At 35.3% G+C, this 21,880-nt stretch overlaps 2 protein-coding genes across 2 annotated transcripts in view; both read right to left on the reverse strand.

Annotated features, from left to right (window-relative positions):
• Positions 1-750: 750 nt before the first annotated feature.
• Positions 751-3,416, reverse strand: LOC125249608 (ecto-ADP-ribosyltransferase 5-like). Its single transcript, XM_048161926.1, has 3 exons — positions 2,377-3,416; positions 2,100-2,187; positions 751-2,020 (listed from the first exon to the last, which is right to left on the reverse strand). The coding sequence occupies exons 2-3, from the start codon at positions 2,148-2,150 to the stop codon at positions 881-883; spliced, it is 1,191 nt and encodes a 396-aa protein (XP_048017883.1). The 5' UTR covers positions 2,151-2,187; positions 2,377-3,416; the 3' UTR covers positions 751-880.
• Positions 3,417-5,942: 2,526 nt separating this feature from the next.
• LOC125249607 (cGMP-dependent 3',5'-cyclic phosphodiesterase) overlaps positions 5,943-21,880 on the reverse strand; it is a 167,520-nt gene continuing 151,582 nt past the window's right edge. The window contains 21 exon segments of the mRNA XM_048161925.1: positions 5,943-7,360; positions 8,086-8,192; positions 9,330-9,368; positions 9,454-9,566; positions 9,800-9,899; positions 10,021-10,095; positions 11,290-11,337; positions 11,426-11,513; positions 11,607-11,729; positions 12,156-12,226; positions 12,350-12,550; positions 13,928-14,040; positions 15,540-15,681; positions 15,684-15,716; positions 17,755-17,836; positions 18,113-18,176; positions 18,782-18,821; positions 19,250-19,361; positions 20,695-20,825; positions 21,150-21,218; positions 21,401-21,442. Coding sequence (XP_048017882.1) covers positions 7,126-7,360; positions 8,086-8,192; positions 9,330-9,368; positions 9,454-9,566; positions 9,800-9,899; positions 10,021-10,095; positions 11,290-11,337; positions 11,426-11,513; positions 11,607-11,729; positions 12,156-12,226; positions 12,350-12,550; positions 13,928-14,040; positions 15,540-15,681; positions 15,684-15,716; positions 17,755-17,836; positions 18,113-18,176; positions 18,782-18,821; positions 19,250-19,361; positions 20,695-20,825; positions 21,150-21,218; positions 21,401-21,442 — 2,028 coding nt within the window. The 3' untranslated portion in view covers positions 5,943-7,125.

The raw sequence follows: 21,880 nt of genomic DNA on the forward strand, positions 1-21,880 counted from the left end.
ATACTTTATTAATAATCAATTTATCATTTCTAAATTAAGTATTACATTATTTACAAACCAGTTATTTAGGAGTTGTCAGTAGTTCATTTAGTAAGTGTAAGCAAATGATTAATAAACTATTTAAACATTAATTTATACATCTTATTATTTAGACACATAGTAATAGTTACTTAGTGTGTTAGTAAATGTTTTATAACACATATTCCTACTGAAATTCATGATTAATTCAGGTAGTTATAAAACATTTAGAAGTGGTCAGTTAACTATTTTTGTGAGCTCATCTAAAGTGAGGACTATTTATGCTTTGTAAAGCTTTTATAAATGAGATTTAAAGGTTCAGTGATCTTCTGCTGTTCTCTAATGTTTTAAAGTTAGTACCGAGGTAGTTTTGACACTAGGAATATGTTAATAAAGCATTTATTAACACACTGAGTAACTAATACTATATGTCTAAATAATAAGATGCATACATGTACATTTAAATATTTTATTAATCATTTACTTACACTTCCTAAATGATCTTATGAACCACTGACAACTCCTAAATTACTGGTTTGTGAATAATGTAATACATAATTTAGAAATGATAAATTGATCATTAATAAAGTATGAAAATACAATTATTAAACTCATAATAGATATGCTTATAAATCAAGAACAAAGCATTTATAGCTGTATTTATAAATGGCTTACTAATGTCTATTAATGTTTTATAAATGATGAATTAACTATTTACTAATGCTTAACTAATGCTTCATAGCGTGAGTTATTCTAAAGTGTTACCGAATTAAAAAGTAAATTATTCACATGGAAATTAAGTCAATCATATAAGGATGTACATTTAAAGCATTCAACATACATTTTAAAGTATTACTGAAGCTCAAACTCTACAGCAAGGCTTCAGTAATGTGAAGGTAATGCGGTCAGTTCCTACAGAATGCAAGAACTGATAGCAACGCGGTTTCTGACTAATTTCTTGTCCTGGGTGAATATGGGTGTGACTGAATCTGCATCTCCAGAGCTGTTGGTTCTCTGCATACATTTCTCTGACGGTGGGATTGAGTCTGCCTCTACGCAGCTGATGGTGCTCTATGTAAAAGTTTCTATCAGCTTGATTGATTCTGTGTTCTTCCAGCCAGTTTTCTTCTAGGCAACCACATAATCTGCCTACGTCAGTAAATGCTTCAAACCTATTTATTTTAAAATAGCTACGACTGGCCCTTATCTTTCGGCAAAAACATCTGCAAAATGCACACATATTAAATGTTGATGTATATTTGGTGAACCTGATTGAATTATTGAATGCCACTGAACAGTTCAGGTCACTTCTTGTTCCAGAGCTTTCCAACTCGTACACAGTGTCACACCACAGATCTTTCTGATATCGTCTTGTCCTGACAGCAGTGACTTTAAACTTCTCATATGGAGGAATCAGCACTTCTTTCTGTTCAGGGTACTTAGAATATTTGACCACATTAGCACCATTGCAAGTTTTGATTTCAAAACAAGATTTAGTTCCAAAACGTTTTGCTACTGTACGGTCGAGCGAGGAGGATGTAAAAGAGCCGAAACGAACCACTTCACCAGTCACATTCTTAAAAAATTCAACTGTTGTACCACGATAAGTTAGCTTGCATTTCTCTTGTGCTTCAGTCAATATCTGTATCGCAACTGTTAACAAAAAGTGAAGTGAATACCATTTAAATGTCTGTTCTGTGTAGTTTTGTTTCCCATTATGAACAGCCATATTAAAACTGCTATATACACTAGAATCAAAGTTAGTGTACACATAAATAGCGATTGAATTATTCCTTGTCAAGTTGTCCTCTGGTGCTATGGCATTCATTTCACCTTCTTGCCAGGCCTTTTTAAATTCAGTTGAGTTATTGATTTCCCTCTCTAGATATTTAGTCTTCACCAGGTGTGCCATTTTCTCTGTACAACCATCATACTGATCATCGACAGAATTCAGTGCCATATCCAGTGGATATATCTGTCCTTCAACAGCAGCTTTATGTTCCTGCAGCGACAGGAATCATAATGATCACATCATCATCAGTGTTCATGTCTGTAATATTCATACTAGAACACAAGCTTACCCGTCCTAGAGCAGATGAAATGAAAAGAAGAGCTTCAATGATCAGCAGCATCTTGATTCAGTCAAATCCCTCAGATGAAGAACAGATGCTGAAAGACCAATAAAAGGGTTTAACAAATACAAAACACATCACTGCAATTGCAATATTCTGCACAATTAAACCATTACACAATACAAAACTATTTTACACACCATCATCAACAACAATAATAACAAATGCAACAAGAAGACATAACAGTTAAGATAAAACAACATGTCAGAATAATCTTTCACTTTACTCTAATTGTCTTTACGTGGTTGTCTTTTTGTAAGGTTCTTCAGGAGCAATGACGAGAAAAGAAGTGCATCCAGCCTGATGACAACAGCAGTTTTTAAACCAAAAGATGAGGAAGTTTGCTTTTTTTCCCCTTCTTTTAATATTGCATAAAAGTGTGTGCGTTAGATCATGATGCATGGACCATCTAAATAGCACAATCATCTAATTACTAAATCTTATAAAAGGTCTGGTCTGTGTGGTTTCACACGGGACAAACTTTTTCTGTATTTGCATAAAAGTACTTAGGATTAATTTGCCAGCTTGTACAACTATTAAAAATGTAATTCCTTTCTCATGTCCTCTTTTATTTATTACATAATGCAGTGAGATATATTTAGGTTTTCTGAAAATCTCAGCATTTGGATGTGAAACTGCACTCATGCATAATCTGTTCTTAAATAAACAAGTTTTTGGTTACCTTAAGGCCGGGGTGCCTAAACCTGCAAATGTCCGGCAGAGATTAACTGCAAGCCTAATTAAACACACCTAATTAGCTAATCAAGGTCCTCAGACTCATTACACAGCGAAAACCCCCAGTGTTAAACTCCTGCTCTTAACAAGCAGAATCACTGAAAGAAAGAGTCACTGTTATGGTGATCGGTGTTTGCTATAGTTGGGCTCTGGACACTTTACTTTTTTAATGATTTAGACACACAAGGCATCAAGGCATCAAGAATCAGCATATGAATCTCAACAATGGTGATAATAAAAAAAGCATTTTGCAGTGCATTTTGGGTGCACCAATCAAAAGTCCCATCATGCATTGCTGTGTAGAAACTTCCAGGCAAGTGTTTTGGGAGCTGGGTTGGAGTTGGCGTTGACCCTCCAGCAGCAGGATTGGGCATATTTGCTCTGCAGGTGGATATAAATGTAAGAAATTACCAAATGAGCTGTCTTTACATGAGCCAGTACTTACTGTTCCCATTCTGTCTGATGGATAACTGCAGTAAGGAATGTATATAAATGAAAAGAATTAGTAGAAAGTTCCACAATGTCTTTGTTACCCCCCTCTTTTAGGATCAAATTCACAAACATGATGTGCATATATATATATATATATATATATATATATATATATATATATATATATATATATATATATATATATATATATATGAAGACTGGCTGGTTATGTACTTGCTCAAAACTTGCAATTATGCAGCTTTAAAGGGGTATTTGAAGAAATTTATTTGAATGAAAAGTATAGTTATTTTTATTTTCATTCATAATCCTCAACTTCATATATGCTAAAGACACAATAAACCTGTACAGTATCTACACAAAAGTGTGTCTCCATACAGACCTTCATAAAAGCACTAAATTACTCTAGAAAAACACGTAAAACTACTTTAATTTATATTTCAGTAAAACTTTACAGTAAGGTCTCATTTGTTAACATTAATGCTTTAGCTGACAATATCTCTTAATCTTTGTTAATGTTAGTTTGAAAATACAGTAACACTTCACAATCATGTCCTGCTAGTTGATGCAATTACTAAAGGTAACTAATAATGAGAAATTTATTTGTTACAGTATTTATTAATCTTTGTTAACGTTAGTTACAAATACAGCTGTTCATGGTTTGTTCATGTCAGCTCAGGTCCATTAAATAATATTAACAGATGCAATGTTTAATTATAGTACTGTTGAAATTAACATTAACTAAGATTAATAAATGATTTAGACGTATTTTTCTGTGTAAGTTTATGTTCACTATGGTAAGTATTTATATTTTAAATCTGTCTGGATGGTTTTTGCAGGGAAATTGCATACCTAAGTCACTCGCCCGTGTGTCTCGTCGTATCTGTAAATAGAGAAAAGCTGCTCTGGCTCCTTCAAAAACAGAATGTGACAGAGCTCGTAATAAAACAAGAATCAACATAACCTTAACCCTAAACAGCTAGAGGAACAAAAGTTACATAGTGTACCTTTAACTAATGTTAATGTAAAGTGTTACCAAAAATACAAGTGTTCAATGTTCATTTTAATTGATGGCATTTTCAACAGATAATTTTAACAGATACAACTTTTGATTTAAAAATATATATTTGTACATGTCGAAATTAATAAATTCTGTAGAAGTTTTAGTTCATGTTAACTAACAAAGTTAAAAATTTACTTTATTGTAAAGCATTAGCAATGTCTTTCATCAGAAAATAAGAACTAATTCTATTCATCAACCTCTAATCTGACGAAACCTCAAATACTTTCAGTAAATTCCGTGTTTATCATGTGGAACCTGTTCATTAACCAAAACCACCAGTGAATTGAGTTATTCAGTCATGAGAAAGAGATTTTTACAGCAGAAACGTGTTCAGAAGAGCCGTATATGAATGACACAAGAGAATGTTTTTATTCCAAACAAAAGAAAACAATGTTATTTACCGTCACCTACAGTATACCAGAAAATAGAACGTGTGTGCAAAAAGTAATCCTTTAGAAATGGATGTTATGTACACGAGGCGACGCAAAAACCACTTATTGCACAAGAAAACAATAGCATCATATCTGTAATAATGATAACTCAAAATACAATGGAGAAATAAGAAACTCTATAAGAAAGCATTTAAATTATTTAAAGTTGACCGCCAGCATGGTTTTTAAATATATGTATTCTTTTCTTTGAAATACAGCAGAAGTCGTTAGAAAAATTAAATGTTCAAAGCCAGAAATCCATAACATTTCCTCACATGGCCACACTGAACTTTCACCTGTAATTTGAACACCAGACTGAGGATTAATCATAAATATCTTCAGGAGAATTCACAGCTCTCTCTGGAGTAAGACTAGTTGATGCTGAAGCATGAAGGTTTGTGTTTGGATCTCTGGCTCACTGAAACAGTAGTTTTACTCTTGTATTTTGCGTTAAGCTCTGATGACAAAGAGAGTTGCATTTCTGAAACGTCAAACTCGCAGGAGTTTTACAGTCACACATCAGTACAATTTCCCTGGGGTGAACGTCAACAGAACTGACAGATTTCATCTAAAATCAAGACCAAAATAGAAGTTTTGCATGAACACATTTTTAGGAGCATTAATATTTTTGCACTATGACATTAATTTCATGACAATTAAACATTTAGCCCCATATACTATATACCTTATATATATATATATATATATATATATATATATATATATATATATATATATATATATATATATATGTGTGTGTGTGTGTGTGTGTGGAGTGTGTGTGTATATATATATACACACACACACACGCACATTTCTGTCAGTTGAAATAAGGCTGAAATAAAGTTAAATATAAAGAGTAGTTGAAAAACAAAAAAAATACTAAAAATTAAACTAAAATTAACATAAAATATAAAAATATAAAAATAAAAGCTAATTCATATGAATAAAATATTACAGAATTATATATATATTTAAAAAATATGAGAATATAAAAATGATATGAGAATATATATATTTTTATATTCTCATATTGTTTTAAATGTTTAAATTTGTGTTTATATATATATATATATATATATATATATATATATATATATATATATATATATATATATATATATATATATATATATATATATATATATATATGGGGAGTTCATTTCATGTCACAATGACAACAGTCTTAATGGTCCTAAAAACAGGTTTCATTTCTTTAATGCAAAAATTGATTTTAGGGTGAAACGTGCTGGAGTTTTTTGTGAAATTCACACTCCATTGCAGGTTAATATTAGCGACCCGTGAGAGAGAAACTAGTATAAGCAAACTCACATTTTTCATAAAACAGACATCACCCTCTTTGTTTTCTGTTCCTTTGCAGATTTTGGCAAATGCACTTACAGTCACACCTGTGCAAACACACATTTACACACTGCAAATAGATATTTCTATATATCCATGTAGCTTCAGAACTGTTCACAGACAGGCTGAATGTTTTTATACATATATCTCTTTTAAAGTCCCTCAGGAAGGCAACGCAAACATTTGTAAGGCAAGATCCATTTGACGCACACATTCTGCCATCCTGAGAAAGAAAAGTGTGAGGGCCGCGTAGCCCTTTAAAACACAGAACTGTATGTACAGAGCTTCAGAACGTCTCGGCGTCCCGTCAGGACTTCGCTTCTGAACCCAGAGCTCCGTGTGTCGCTCTCATCGCTCTCTGGCCGCCAGCCGCTGCTTGCCTGACTCCGATTGAGATGATTGTTTTGGGGTTTGGGATTTTGGGAATGGAGAAATGTTGCATTTTTCTGAGTAAACAGAGAGAAACTGACGCCTGAGAGACGAAAGATTAATTATCCAAAGACAAATTTCTGTGTGGCTTAGTTTTCCTTCAGCTTCTGCTAGTACTGTAAACAGTGGGAAAACTTGAGCTGAATAATGGCTTTTTACAGCCAATTTGTCTAAGTTTGCATTAGTGATTCTGTTATTTTCCTGCTTTGAAACAATCTGAAACAATACGTTCTAAAACTTGTAACACTGTAACACTGCACATTTAGGTATTCAATCAATCAAATATGTTTTCTTATATCTTATAAAATAAGTTCGGGGCCAGTGAGGATGTAACATTTTTGGGCAAATTCGCACTATCCTTCTGTCCAAACGCCAGACGCTCCGCTGACTGCGCAATCGCGCAAAAAACCCGTCTCCACGGCAACGGCAAAAAGGTGACAACGAACCTTTCCTCTGAATTTTTACCAAGACGGAACTCCGTCAGATGACCTTTGCTCTAGTGACGTCACTGGTCGTGTTTGTCGCAGTCGTCGTCCAGGCAGCCGTTCATGCGGTGCGAATCGTCTCCGAAGGCGCCCTGCGACTGCAGCAGCTCGAACTCCTCGTCCAGAAAGTCCAGCGAGTTGTTGCTCGGCAGCCCGCGGATGGTGAACTTGTTGGAGACTTTGGCCCACTGCTCGCGGTTGGCGGCCACACGCTCGTACAGCTCGGCCGAGCGCGGGAAAAGTTCCTGCAGGAGCCTGAGAAAAGGCCAACAGAGCTGCATCAAAATCAGAGTTACGTCAGCCTGTTAACTGTCACCCCCCTTTCTGAGCTCAGATCTAAAATTTGTTGTGTTCCAACTTTCTATCTCAATACTAGTGTTACTTGATCTCAATGCTGCATTCGACACTATTGACCATAAAACACTCTTAGACTACAAAATTACACTGATGTTCAGGGACAGACATTACGGTGGTTCAGATCGTACCTATCAGGCCATTTTGTTTATTTAAACTGGGATTTATCCAAGTTAACGTCAGTAAATGATGGAGTGCTGCAGGGCTCAGTGTTAGGCCCTCTGTTGTTTTCAGTATATATCCTGCAGCTTGCTAATATTATAAGAAAACATGGAATTATGTTCCACCGCTATGCCGATGATACTCAGTTATATATTTCATCACAATCCGATGAAATCTCTAAATTATCCAATCTGACAGAGTGTGTTAAAGATATAAAATACTGGATAACCAGTCATTTTCCTTTATTAATTTCAGATTTATTACTTATTGAACCAAAAAACTGTACACAGAATCTCTTCATCAAAAAGCATCCAGAAGGATGTTGCTTTAAAGACCTGTGATTGGGGAAAAAGGCAATAAAAAGCTCTACCGGCACACTGACAGTTAACAGGTTAAACGTCACATCTTGATAAATAAGCAGATTTAAACACACGTCACATGCAAGAAATGAGCGTTGCTCTGACTTGTATATGGGCATGGCGATGTGCTCCATGAAGCTGATCTGGAGTTCAGGGATGTAGGCCTTCTCACGGTCCATCATCTCACTGGGTCTGTTTCCCATCGCCTTCTCCTAAAAATCAATCAATCGGTTTGCATTATTTAACACAATAAATTCTGTACCATATTTGATGCACCTCTAAATGATCAACATGATCAAAGCATTGCTGAAAATCCTGTCGCACACAATCTAACATGTCATCTGTCTTTTTTAGCAAGTAAAAGTCTTTCAGTATAACTGTACAAACTCGTGCTTCATGTGTCTTTCTGCAGTGAAATCTGCACTGCTTTTTATCAAGTAAATGTAAGAATAAGTTTGATATTATTAGTAATATTTCAAGATGAAAACTTAATAGATTGCAGCAGGTTTATTTGATTATCCAGACAAATCAAATATGATCAGGCTTTTGAGGAACGTTTATTTGTTCATCTGTCAATCATATGTACATTATATGTAAACTAAGCATTTAAATATCATCTTACTAAGACATGTTATTGGCAGATATTGATATTTATATGCATTTATGCAAGTATTTGCTATACTGTTATAAAGATCTCACTTGATTTACATCACAAGCATCAGAATTTAGCCTCTGAATTACACTGAGCTGTTTTTTTTTCTCCATATTTTCACTATATATTAGACAATATGAGCTATAAAATCTAGATGGATCATATTTAAATATTAAAACACATACATAAACGTTTAGATTTCCTTTTATAGTTCATCTAAAGGTTCAATAAACTGTTTAATTAAAAAAAAGAAGATATTCATGACTACTGTTTCATATGTCAGGCTTTACAGGGTTAAATCAGGAAATAAAGTCTTCGTAATTAAAAAAAATGCTTTGATGTAAAACAAATAATAAATATTTGAGATTTCGCCTTCAAATCTCTAAGTGATTCATGAAACAGACGGAATTTCAAAATTTATTTGATGAATCAAGGTTTTAATTTCGCGAACCGAATCAATGTTGATATTGCAACGTTGTTTTAACGTCTTTTCAACAGATTTATAGTTATTTTGTTAACGTTTTTACAACCACGTGTTGTTTAAATGTTTCTTTTCAATTCTGAAACAACTGATATTATTTAAATCATATCTCAATGCTGAAGGTCGGTCACAGGCTGGCTGAGAAGGCTTGGTCATGTGATCATTCTCATTCAACATTTGCATTCAAGAAGAAAAAAAGGCTCAAATTTAACTCACCAAATCACCCTGAGAGAAGAACTCTTTATAGATCAACTCCTGCAAAACAACAACAGAAGAGTGAAAAACACTGAAAGTGAACACTGAGTGTGTGTGTGTGTGTGTGTGTGTGAGTGTGTGTTACCGCAATCTTCCTGGTGGTTTTCCAGCCCTTGGTCTGGTCGGAGAGGTCACAGGAGGTCATGAGCAGACACAGCAGCAGACTGCGATGCGTTCGATTCTTCGAATTATAACCAACTGCAAACACACGGATGATGAAGAGACGGGGATTTAGTCTGGTACTTCTCTCGTTAAATACTTGTGACTTTGAGCTTTGAACTTTTTATTGATTATTTTTATACTTTATTAAATTACTTCATCAAAATAATTTTTTAATATTAAAAATATTTGATATTCTGTGAATGCTTCGGCAACACAATTGGAAAACTGAAGAGGAGAGACATGAGGATAATAATCATCTTGCGTCTGACCGTCGGCCATCTTCTGCAGATCTTTGAAGATCCTCAGGTGATGAGCCAGATCTGTGGCCAGGATGATGTCTCTGATCAGATCCAGCATCCGCTGATAGTCCTGAACACAGAAAGAGCAAAGCATCATGGTCAGGTGATGGACCACAAAATGATTTAGTTTCCATTTTTAACTAAAAACACAAAAAACAAAACAAAAATGATGCAGAGGGTCATTGATGCACCTTTCTAGAGAACTTCTCAAAGATGTTGCAGCCGTGTGTGTTGAGGATTGCGATGGCCTGAGCAAAGTGATGTCTCTGAAACACACACACACACACACACACACACACACTGAATGACTGAGTGTGATTGAGTGAGTTGAGCAGCAGAGGGCAGCAGACAATCACAAGTGTTCAGTCATAAACACCAGCTTAAACATTCATCACAGGTAGAAACACACTGGACCGCATCATGTTCATAGTGTAAACACTGATGCATTAGGACCGCCCACTCAACTGTCAATCAAACACAAAAACACTTCTGTGTGGCTTTAACATAAAACAACTGCTCAATCCATTGGTCGAATTTGGGACAAACAGGGTTATTAACTGAAATAAAACAAAATAAAATATAAATGAAATGAAATATAAAATAAAAAATATAAAATATGAACTCTAATAAATTAAAACGAAATAAATTAAAATTAATCAATAAAAAAATATTTAAAAAAATAATATTATAAAAATAGGAAAAATGAAAATGACAATAGGAAAGTTTTGTTATTAAATAGGTAATTTTCTGCAACTATTTGGACACACCACCAAACAATGCATGATGGGCAGTCATTATATATATATATATATATACACACATTTATTTATTCATTTATATAATTATTTAAATTATGAACTAATGTCAGTTAATCGCAGGTTTGTTTGTTTTTTTGTTACCAAACCATTATGTCACTGTCAGCAAACTGTACAAATTTTTATTTTAATATCTAAATTAAAAACAGAAAATATAAAAATAAAAACTAATTCAAAATATATTATTAAATACTATAATAGCATTTCAATGACATTAAAATATATTAGTCATTATTAACTACATATAAATGCATCAACATTTTAACTAACTTAGTATATCAATGATAATAAAATGATCAAATTATGAAATTTATGAAATTATAAAACACTGATGTGTGTGTCTGTGTCAGGGTTATTATTATTATTAACTAAAACTAAAATATTAATAAAAAGTGTGGAGAAAGTGTAATAAAACTAAATAAACTAAAAAAAAAGTTTTTATTTTTAAACTAAAAATAAAATAAAACAAAACAAAAGTACTAAAACTTTTACTAAACCTAAAGAAAAACTAATTCAAAACATTAATAAAAAGTATAACAGCATCTCAATGACACTAAAATAACATTAGTCATTATTAGCTCGATATAAACATGTCAACATTTGAACTAATTAACTCAGAATATGAATGATGTTAAAGCGCTGTACCTCCATCACAGACCCCTCTGAACTGTACAGAGCCGCCAGGACGGATTGCTGATGAAAACAACAAATGAAGAAAACACTTTATTTACTACATTTCATGCAGTCAAGATTCACACAGACGTTCTTGTTCAGGACGTACCGAAGCCACCTGAAAGGAGTTGTTGGTTCCTCGATGGTCCAGATCGTGACACATGCAGGACACAAAGAGCGCCAGAATCTCTATATCTCTGAAACACACACACAGACTGAGCTGAGCACACCGACCGAACAGCAGCGTCCGTGCAGCGTGTGTGTGCGTGTGTGTGTGTGTGTGTTCTTACTCGAGGTAGTTGGATAGTTCCAGGTTCTTGTACAGCAGGTAGCAGAAGTGTGAGACAGAGAAGGCGTGCATCCAGTTGTGGTACGGAGGATCTCTGTAGCCCTTCTTCACCATCAGACAAAACCTGAACAACAATAATGAAGAACCTCATTACCGATTCCTCTCAGTTGATTGACGCTCCGTCAGCCTGAAGCGCAACATCCCTGGATGATGTCAAGTATGACTTATAGATGAGGCGCTCCGTCGCCTGGCAACAGCAACAGCATCAGCATCAGTGAGTCTTTGCTCAGGTGAGATACTGATCAAATATACATGAGATCAACAGAAGACTGTCAAAGGAATCAAAGTCAGTGTGTGTAACCAATGTCATGTGACAGGAAAAACATGTCAGGGTCAGTAAGTCTCTTTAAAGCATCAGATGTTTTTATGACAGGGCAGAGTTCATTTTGTAGGACATTTATTACCATCAAAAATGTGTTTAAATACTGAGAGGTGTTCAGCCACAATATCAAACAACTTTTTTAGACGTTGATCAGGTGTGTGTCTGTACCTGGCTAATGTGTGCAGGTCGATCTTGTAGGTGTTTATGAAGCCCATGTCTTCAAACATGCTCAGAACGCCCTGTGGGAGACACACACACACACACACACACACACACACACACACACACACACACACACACACACAGACATCATGAGTGTTTCTCTTCGGTCGGTTCATGTGATCTCGTTGTGTGTGTCGTACCATAGGCGTGCTGTCGTCCGGCAGAGACCGCGGCGTGTAAGTGAACTCGGCGAAGTTGGGGTGGATTTTCTGGACCGGCTCAATGCCAATGTCCAGAAGTTTAGTGACCTCTTCCTCCGACACCTTCATGTGGTACATCATCATTTCATTGGCCAGATGACTGCGGAACTGAGCCTCATGGACCTTCTTATACAGGAGAGACTGACACACACAGATATAGATATAAATAAATACATAAAATATCATAAAATAAAATACACTATATATATATATATATATATATATATATATATATATATATATATATATATATATATATATATATATATATATATATATATATATACACACAATTTGCATTGTATTATTTATTTATTTTTGTTTTTTGTTTGTTTTAACATATATATATTTAATCAATATTTTTGTTATAATGTGTGTATATATATATATATATACACACACACATATAACAAAAATTAATATTACAAAATAATTGTTTTATAATTTAATTTATATATATATATTTGTGTTGTATATATTTATTTCATTTGATAATATATATATATATATATATATATATATAATGATGTAATATATATATATATACATATCTTTCAAAAATAAAAAATTTATGAAATTAAATAAATAAATAAAATATAAATGTACACATTTTATAAACATTTTAAATGTATATACAGGGTTCATACACATACTGTAAAATGAAATTTCAGGACTTCTGAGGATTTTTCAAGCACTACTTATTTTTTGTTTTCAAGGACAATATCTTTATTATCTTTCAAATTCTAAAGAAGGTAAATAGATAAATAAAAATATACTAATAAAACAAAATGGTACAAATAAAGTGCAAGGGAACATTAGCAAACCCTAGATCTTTCAGTGCTTAGAAGAGCAAATAGGAAGAGTGCATAAACTTCTTAAACAATTCAAAACACTCTTTGTAATAACAAAAGAAAAAGGCTTTAATGGCTATTACTCTTCAATAAATAATCTTTTATATTATAATGTTGGTGTACTTGGCATTGAGAAACGGTCTGTATGTTAATGATGGGGGGTTTTAGAGAAGGTTACACCGTTATGCCAGTAGGTGGCGGCGAGGGACTGTGAGTTAGTAGACCTGGAATGATGCAAGGTTGTAACAAAGAAATTATTTTAACTTTGAAGCTGAATCTGATGCTTCACTTCAAGAGGTCAATCCACTGACCAGCGCTGTCAGTCATGGGAAATCCCCTTAACCATTAAAAGGATAAAGATATCGCTTTCCTCATTCAAAATGTTTTTTTTTCCCATGAATATATGATTGACCTGAAAAATGAAAGCTGTATCATACACTTGGCCTTAATTTGCATGAAAAGACTGTAATTTTTTGCAAAAAACAAACACTAATTTCATACTGTCTTTCAATAATTCATGCACTTTTCAAGTACCTCTTCATAAACATGGACTTACATTTCAAAAAGTCAAATTCAAGTATTTCAAGCACCTTGTACGAACCCTGTACATAAAGTAGACATTTCTAAGCTATTAAGTTGTGTTTTTCAGTGATGTAGAAACTCGTACATGAGCGATACTGATGCCGCAGTAGATGGAGAAGGCCGTCGCCAGATCCTCATCAAAACGATTGAACCACGGACCGTTCGTTTTATTCACCAGTTCTGCCACTCCAATCACCTCTGATGAGAAACACAAGAGTCAGACAGACGGCAGACAGAGAGACAGAGGTCAGGACAGACAGATCAGTACAGTTCGATGTTCTCAGCGTCTCTGTGGTCGAGTCGGAGCTCATGTGGTTGATGCACGTCAACATCGCTTTGACTCAAATGTCTCTGATCGCCCTCAACATCTCTGCAAGCGAGCAGAACGACTACAGCACAAAAACATCACACGCAATGCCTTCGAGTACACACACATTTAATGTCACACTCCACTTTGAGTTCATTCTCTCTGAAACGCCTGCCTTTAGCGGTTCATTTTAATGTGGTTGTTTGTGGTAATTGTCTTTGTAACGTGTGTCAGGACTGAACCTTCACTGCTTTAAAGGATTAGCTCACTTTCAAATGAAAATTACCCCAAGCTTTACACACATTCAACCCATCCTAGGTGTATATGACTCTATTCTTTCTGACCGTCTTCCGTATTAAACTTATGAAGAAAACTTAGTTGACGTACACTTTCTTTATAAGTTGAATACGGAAAGCGGTCTGGTGGAAGCTAGATATTTTACTTCATAACTTGTTAAACAGGGATATTTTTTACACAAATGCATCGTTTGACTTCAGTAAGGCCTTTATTAACCCCCCGGAGCCGTGTGGAGTATGTTTATGATGGATGAATGCACCTTCTTGAGCTTCAAACTCATTGATTCTGTTCACTGCCATTATAAAGATTGTGTTCATCAGAAAGAAGAAGGTCATATACACCTAGGATGGCTTGAGAATAAAGCTTGGGCTAATTTTCATTTTAAACTGAACTAATCCTTTAACATTGTAAATCTACAGGAGGTTTCACTGGCATATCCACATGTTTTTTGGGGGGAATATTGACAGAATTGGTTCTAATTTCCTTAATATCAATAATATCTCTTTAACAAAAGTCAGTCCTACAGGAAGTGACATCATTTTGGAGGGGAATCAACAGCACAAACATTAGTATGTATTATCAGTAAATCTGATGGATTCTGTGAGGTTACTGTAGTTGGTTTGTGTCGCTGACCCTGTTTGATCAAATTACAGACATTTGTTTATCCAATAGTTATAAATATATATAATATTACCAAATAGAAAAATTAACTTCAAGTTGACGTCCTCATGTGAAATTAAGTTTAGCTCTTTATTTACATCCTGTTCATTTTGTGTAAATAATCAAGTTATAATTAATAAAGTTTTAAGTGTCTGAGATTTACCAGGCCAGAGTGAAAATGACAAAAATTATTTACTTTTTAAAATATTATTACAATGTAAAATAACCATTTTCTGTTTGAATATATTTTATTTTATATAAAATTTAATTTATAAACTTATAATTATAATTAATTTATAAACTATATATATATATATATATATATATATATATATATATATATTTTATTTCCAGGTCTGAAAATCACTTTTTCCCCTGAAATGTTCCACAGAGGCCATGCATCAGAAAAGCCTCCAGGATTGACGTGTCTGACCTTCATTTTCGTCTTTGATGGGGAAGCAGAGGATGTTTCTCGTCCTGAAGCCCGTGCTGTCGTCCACACCGCGGTAAAACAGGGGGTGGGAATACGCATCCTTGATGTTGAGGATCTTCCCAGTGGTGGCGAACATGGCCAGCGAATGCCCTGATCCGCCGGGATACGAAACTCCTTCTGCTCATAACAGACCGACATTACATTATGTCGACATTACATAGATTTCTATTGTTTATTGTCTATATATATACACACACAACCCGAATTCCAGAAATGTTGGGACGTATTTTAATTTGAATTAAATGAAAACTAAAAGACTTTCAAATCACATGAGCCAATATTTTATTCACCAATGGAACATAGATAACATAACAAATGTTTAGATTGAGAAATTTTACAATTTTATGCACAAAATGAGCTCATTTCAAATTTGATGCCTGCTACACGTCTCAAAATAGTTGGGACGGGGGCATGTTTACCATGCTGTAGCATCTCCTCTTCTCAAAACAGTGTGAAGACGTCTGGGCATCGAGGTTATGAGTTTCTAGAGTTTTGGTGTTCAAATTTGGTCCCATTCTTGCCTGATATAGATTTCCAGCTGCTGAAGAGTTTGAGGTCGTCTTTGATGTATTTTTCATTTACGACGTTGACGACGGCGCTTCTGGACCATGTTCACATATGGCTTCCTTTTTGCATGATAGAGTTGGCATCTGCAGATGGTACGGCGGATTGTGTTTACCGACAGTGATTTAGTTGTCATCTGCAGATGGCACGGGGGATTGTGTTTACCGACAGCGGTTTAGTTGGCATCTGCAGATGGCACGGCGGATTGTGTTTACCGACAGTGGTTTAGTTGGCATCTGCAGATGGCACGGGGGATCGTGTTTACAGACAGTGGTTTAGTTGCCATCTGCAGATGGTACGGCGGATTGTGTTTACCGAAAGTGGTTTAGTTGTCATCTGCAGATGGCACGGCGGATTGTGTTTACCGAAAGTGGTCTAGTTGTCATCTGCAGATGGCACGGCGGATTGTGTTTACCGACAGCGGTTTAGTTGGCATCTGCAGATGGTACGGCGGATTGTGTTTACCGATAGTGGTTTAGTTGTCATCTGCAGATGGCACGGCGGATTGTGTTTACCGACAGCGGTTTAGTTGGCATCTGCAGATGGTACGGCGGATTGTGTTTACCGACAGTGGTTTAGTTGGCATCTGCAGATGGCACGGCGGATTGTGTTTACCGACAGTGGTTTAGTTGGCATCTGCAGATGGCATGGTGGATCGTGTTTACCGACAGTGGTTTAGTTGGCATCTGCAGATGGCACGGCGGATCGTGTTTACCGACAGTGGTTTAGTTGGCATCTGCAGATGGCACGGTGGATTGTGTTTACCGACAGTGGTTTAGTTGGCATCTGCAGATGGCACAGGCGGATCGTGTTTACCGACAGTGGTTTAGTTGGCATCTGCAGATGGCACGGCGGATTGTGTTTACTGACAGTGGTTTAGTTGGCATCTGCAGATGGCACGGCGGATTGTGTTTACCGACAGTGGTTTCTTGAAGCATTCCTGGGCCCATTTAGTAATGTCACTGACACAATCATGCCAATGAGTGATGCAGTGTCGTCTGAGGGCCCGAAGACCACGGGCATCCAATAAAGGTTACGCACAGAGATTTCTCCAGTTTCTCTGAATTTTTTGATGATGTTCTGCACTGTAGATGATGAGATTTGCAAAGCCTTTGTAATTTGACATTGAGGAACATTGTTTTCAAATTATTCCACAATCTTTTTATGCACTCTTTCACAGCTCTGCCCATCTTTACTTCTGAGAGACTCTGCCTCTCTAAGACATCCCTTTTATAGCTAATCATGTTACAGACCTGATATCAATTAACTTAATTAGTTGTTAGATGTTCTTCCAGCTGAATCTTTTCAAAATGTCTTGCTTTTTCAGCCATTTGTTGCCCCCGTGCCAACTTTTTTTGAGACCTGTAGCAGGCATCAAATTTGAAATGAGCTCATTTAGTGGATAAAAGTGTACAATTTCTCCGTTTAAACATTTGTTTTGTTATCTATGTTCTATTGTGAATAAAATATTGGCTCATGTGATTTGAAAGTCTTTTAGTTTTCATTTTATTCAAATTTAAAAATATCCTAACATTTCCAGAATTCGGGTTGTGTATATATATATATATATATACACACACACTCATCGTACCTCGTCATCGTTCACGACTCCTCCATCAAACACTTTAGCCACGAGTTCATGACTGACCCGATCCAACAGGAACACCGAACAACTGAGAGATGAAGAGCGAAATCACTGAAATAACACTGTGAAACATGACTAAATAAATCCGTCACATTTCTGCGCTGTTTCATCTCTGTCTGCATTAGTACACAGTTGTGTGTTTGTGTGTGTATAATCTGTTTTATTAAATGTTACAATATTTGATTGGAGGTAATTGATATTTATGAGCTGCTGCTCATGTCATGCTAACAGTTTGCAATGCTGGAATTGGTTTGGACGAAACCCAAAACTATCAGAGGCATAATTAAGCTTGTGTGTGTCTCACATCTCAGCGTTGCTCAGGTTTCTGGCCTCGACGATGATCTCCTGCAGCAGCACAGACACGTCATCTGAACGAGAGAGAGACGCACGGTCAAACAAACGGCATCATTTCTCATTAAGTCTTTAAATGTGAAGCTGTTTCATCACACGCAGAGTCACAGCTTCATTCCACATCCAAAATGTTCTTCAGTGTCGACATGAAAACCGTTTGACTGGAATCTGATATTACTGCTGTAAATTTCTATTCCAATAACCAGCACGAGAACTGTAACTATTGATTAAAGATTTTAGAAAGATGCAACAGAAGCCTAAAACAAACTACAGATATTTGACAGCTGATTAACATCAGCAAAAAGGATAGATGTTTCAATTGTGCTTTTCACAACACAAAATGTTTATAATATCTCAATAACACACTTCATAGTCGCATTGATCAGATTAGAGCTGGGTGATGATATAGTTACAGTTTGCAACAAAATAAAGAAAATCAAGCAGTTGAGATTTCCAGACGTGGTTTTGATGAAAGATAATGAAGACAAACATGTTTTTTTAATATAATAATGTCACTGATGATTCATTCACAATCAGACTATGAATATGAATTAGGAGAATAAATGTATTCAGTGTTGATTCATGTTAAACATTCAGATTTATTCATGTGATTTTGACTCACCGAGGTGTGTGAAGAGATTTTTAGCCACTTGAAGAAGAGCCTGAAGAAAAATAAGAGTCAAACATCAAGAAAGACACAATAACAAATGTGTGTGTCTGAGAGAGAGAGTGTGTGCATGTGCGTGTGTGCGTGTGTGTGTGTGTGTGCTGTCATGAGAGATGTTGACGCGTCAGGGCAGTATTTGCTATTCCTGGTGCATTGTGGGATTTCACAGCACTCTGGATACCTGTGGGACTCCCACACCTGTCCATATAGAGTCCATCATTCTCTCTCTCACTCGTTCTCCAATTCAGTTCAATTCAGTTCATACAGTACAGCTTCACTGGTATTAGAAAATAACCTTTTGTATTGCCAAAGCATTAGAGAAAAAATTATATAGTGCTGTCAAATCGATTAATTGCGATTAATCACATCTAACATAAAAGTTTGAAAAAAAAATATACAGTATAATATGTGTGTGTATCTCACCTGACACTCAAACTTGAGCTTCTGCTCTTTCTGGAAGGCCAGTGTGCTGGTGAGAACCGTCGACGTGTAACAGAAACAGTGTTGAATCACATGCTCATCCGCCTCCATGTACCTGAAAACAGAAACAACATTACTGCAACATAAACCACACAAATTATCATTCAATCCGAGGTCAAGAGGTCAAACTAAATATTATATGAGCTGATTTATTTCAACATTTTTGCAACCCTGTTATCAAAACTTGAGATGCGAATGCTGTTTAAAACCATGATTCATGAGATTTTTTTTTGTTACAGCAGTAAACATTAATGTAAACAAACATTGAAATTAAACATATCAATGAACATCTATGTCGAAAGTTATAAAAAAGAAAAAAATTAAAACCACAGAAAACATTCATCAAACATCTAAACCACACAAAAAGACAATTTATTAAAATGAAGAATAATTTAATAATATACACACACACAAATCGTGTTTATATGACCTCTAGAACTGAAATATGAAAAGAACGACAGAGCGAAATGAGACAAATAGATGGAGAGATGAAACAGAGAGAAACTCAATATCAAATATCAAATGTTCAGATCTCGTCGTGAAGAATTTCATTTCCTTTATCTGCGCGAGACGTCACGCTTCAGTCCAGACGCTCGTACACGAGACTCCACACAACGCCACACAACAGCTTTAATCTGTCTTCATTGTGTCACTCCGTTCAGATTATGAGCACACAAACTTTGTGAAAATGTGAAGGAATATACTACCAGTCGAATGTTTTAAAAGTTGCAAAATTGCTTTTGAAAGAAGTAGAAACTATCATATACTACAATTCAAAAGTTTGGTGTCAGTAAAATTATTTAAAAAAATGTATAATAAACTAATTATTCAGCAAGGTTGCAGCAGTTTTATTTGACATTTTAATATATTTAACTGGTAACACTGACTTTTCCATCAATAAACTCCTAATTTACTGCTTATTAATAGTTAGTAAGGTAGTTGTTAAGTTTAGGCATTGAGTAGGATTAATAATGTAGAATAAGGTCATGCAGAATAAGGCATTAATATGTGCTTAATAATTATTAATAAATAGACAAAATTCTAGTAATATGCATGCTATTAAGCAACTAGTTAAAATACCCTAAACTAAGTGTTAGATTTTAACTTTTATAAGAGAATTTTGCATTTGGGATGTGTGAATACTGTTTAAAACCATGATTTATGGGCTTTTGGTATTTGTTACAGCAATAAACATTTAAAGTAAACATATCACTGAATATCGAGGTCAAAAGTTATTTTAAAATAAGACAGAAAGGGTTACAAATTGATGTTAAATTAAGCTTTCTGGGACTAAAACACTTAAATTTTCCATTTAAATTAACTCAACTTAAATTTTACATTTAGTAATGATGAAAATTCAGTTTTGATCACAGGAATAAATTACACACCTCTGTCCTCCCAGCTTGTTGAATGTGCACGCTAGCGCCACCACCTGTCCAGTGGCTTGACTGATGACAGGAACGCAGAGCATCGAGTTCGGCTCAAACCCCAGCAAACTGCTCAACAACCCGCGCTCCTCCTGCACACACACACATACACAGCCTTATCAATCCGTCATACGGGAAACACTGGAGATGACCAACATCTGTAAACACAAGCAGCATGTCAACATGTGTGTGTGTGTGTGTGTGTGTGTGTGTGTGTGTGATGTGTTGTGAGTCTGATCCTGATTAAAGTGAAGGATAGTGACAGTTTCTGTGCCAGCTGAACCCATTTAACACAGATGATCTGTCTGTCTGTGCTCATAATTAGCTGGTTTTGGAGAGCTGTCAGCTGGGAATGAATGAAAAAAGCAATATTACTAGCAGCAGCTGTGTGTGTGTGTGTGTGTGTGTGCACTGACCTGGCTGACGTCCTGTAGTGTAATGGATTTCTTTGTCTCCACCACCTGCCCGAAGCGCCCGAACATGAGCTGTAGAGAGAGAGAGACAATATTCACACACATATTTATAATTATGTATTTGGCAGATGCTTACATCCAAAAGCAACTTGCACTGCATTCAAGGTATATGTTTTATTTGATTCAAAGCCATGACCTTGAAGTTACGGAGTCAAAACTCTACAGTTTGAGTTACTGAACACAGAAAAACTTACTGGAAAACTGATTTCCTCTTCCAAAACTTTATCGCCAACAACCTGTAGAGAAAATACACTGTATGTGAGTGTATGTTTATCTGTGTGTGTGTGTGTGTGTGTGTGTGTGAATTTTACCTGTGCATCTGGAAAACTTAAACTTGACAACATTAGAAAAAAGTATACAAAACTACCAGTCAAAAGTTTGGAACAGTTTTTAATGATTTTAAAGAAGTCTCTTCTGTTTACCAAGGCTGCATTTCTTTGACCAAAAATACAGTAAAAATTGTGAAATATTATTCCAGTGTAAAATAACTGGTTTATTAATAACAGTTTTAAAATAACTGTTGTTATTAATGCATCTTTACTGAATAAAAGTATTAATTTCTTTTTTTTTTTTTTCATTAAAAAAAACGTACTCATCCCAAAATTTTGAATGTTTCACAGTTGACACCAAAAAATTGAGCAAATAAATGCAGCCTTGGTGAACATAAGAGATTC

This window comes from Megalobrama amblycephala, linkage group LG16 (assembly GCF_018812025.1).
Source record: "Megalobrama amblycephala isolate DHTTF-2021 linkage group LG16, ASM1881202v1, whole genome shotgun sequence".
NCBI lineage: Eukaryota > Metazoa > Chordata > Actinopteri > Cypriniformes > Xenocyprididae > Megalobrama > Megalobrama amblycephala.

Coding starts and splice junctions, on each gene's coding strand:
- LOC125249608 (XM_048161926.1), bottom strand. CDS start 2,150: ATGCTGCTGATCATTGAAGCTCTTCTTTTCATTTCATCTGCTCTAGGA. Junction 2,021..2,099: donor TTTCATCTGCTCTAGGACGG/GTAAGCTTGTGT, acceptor CTGTCGCTGCAG/GAACATAAAGCTGCTGTTGA.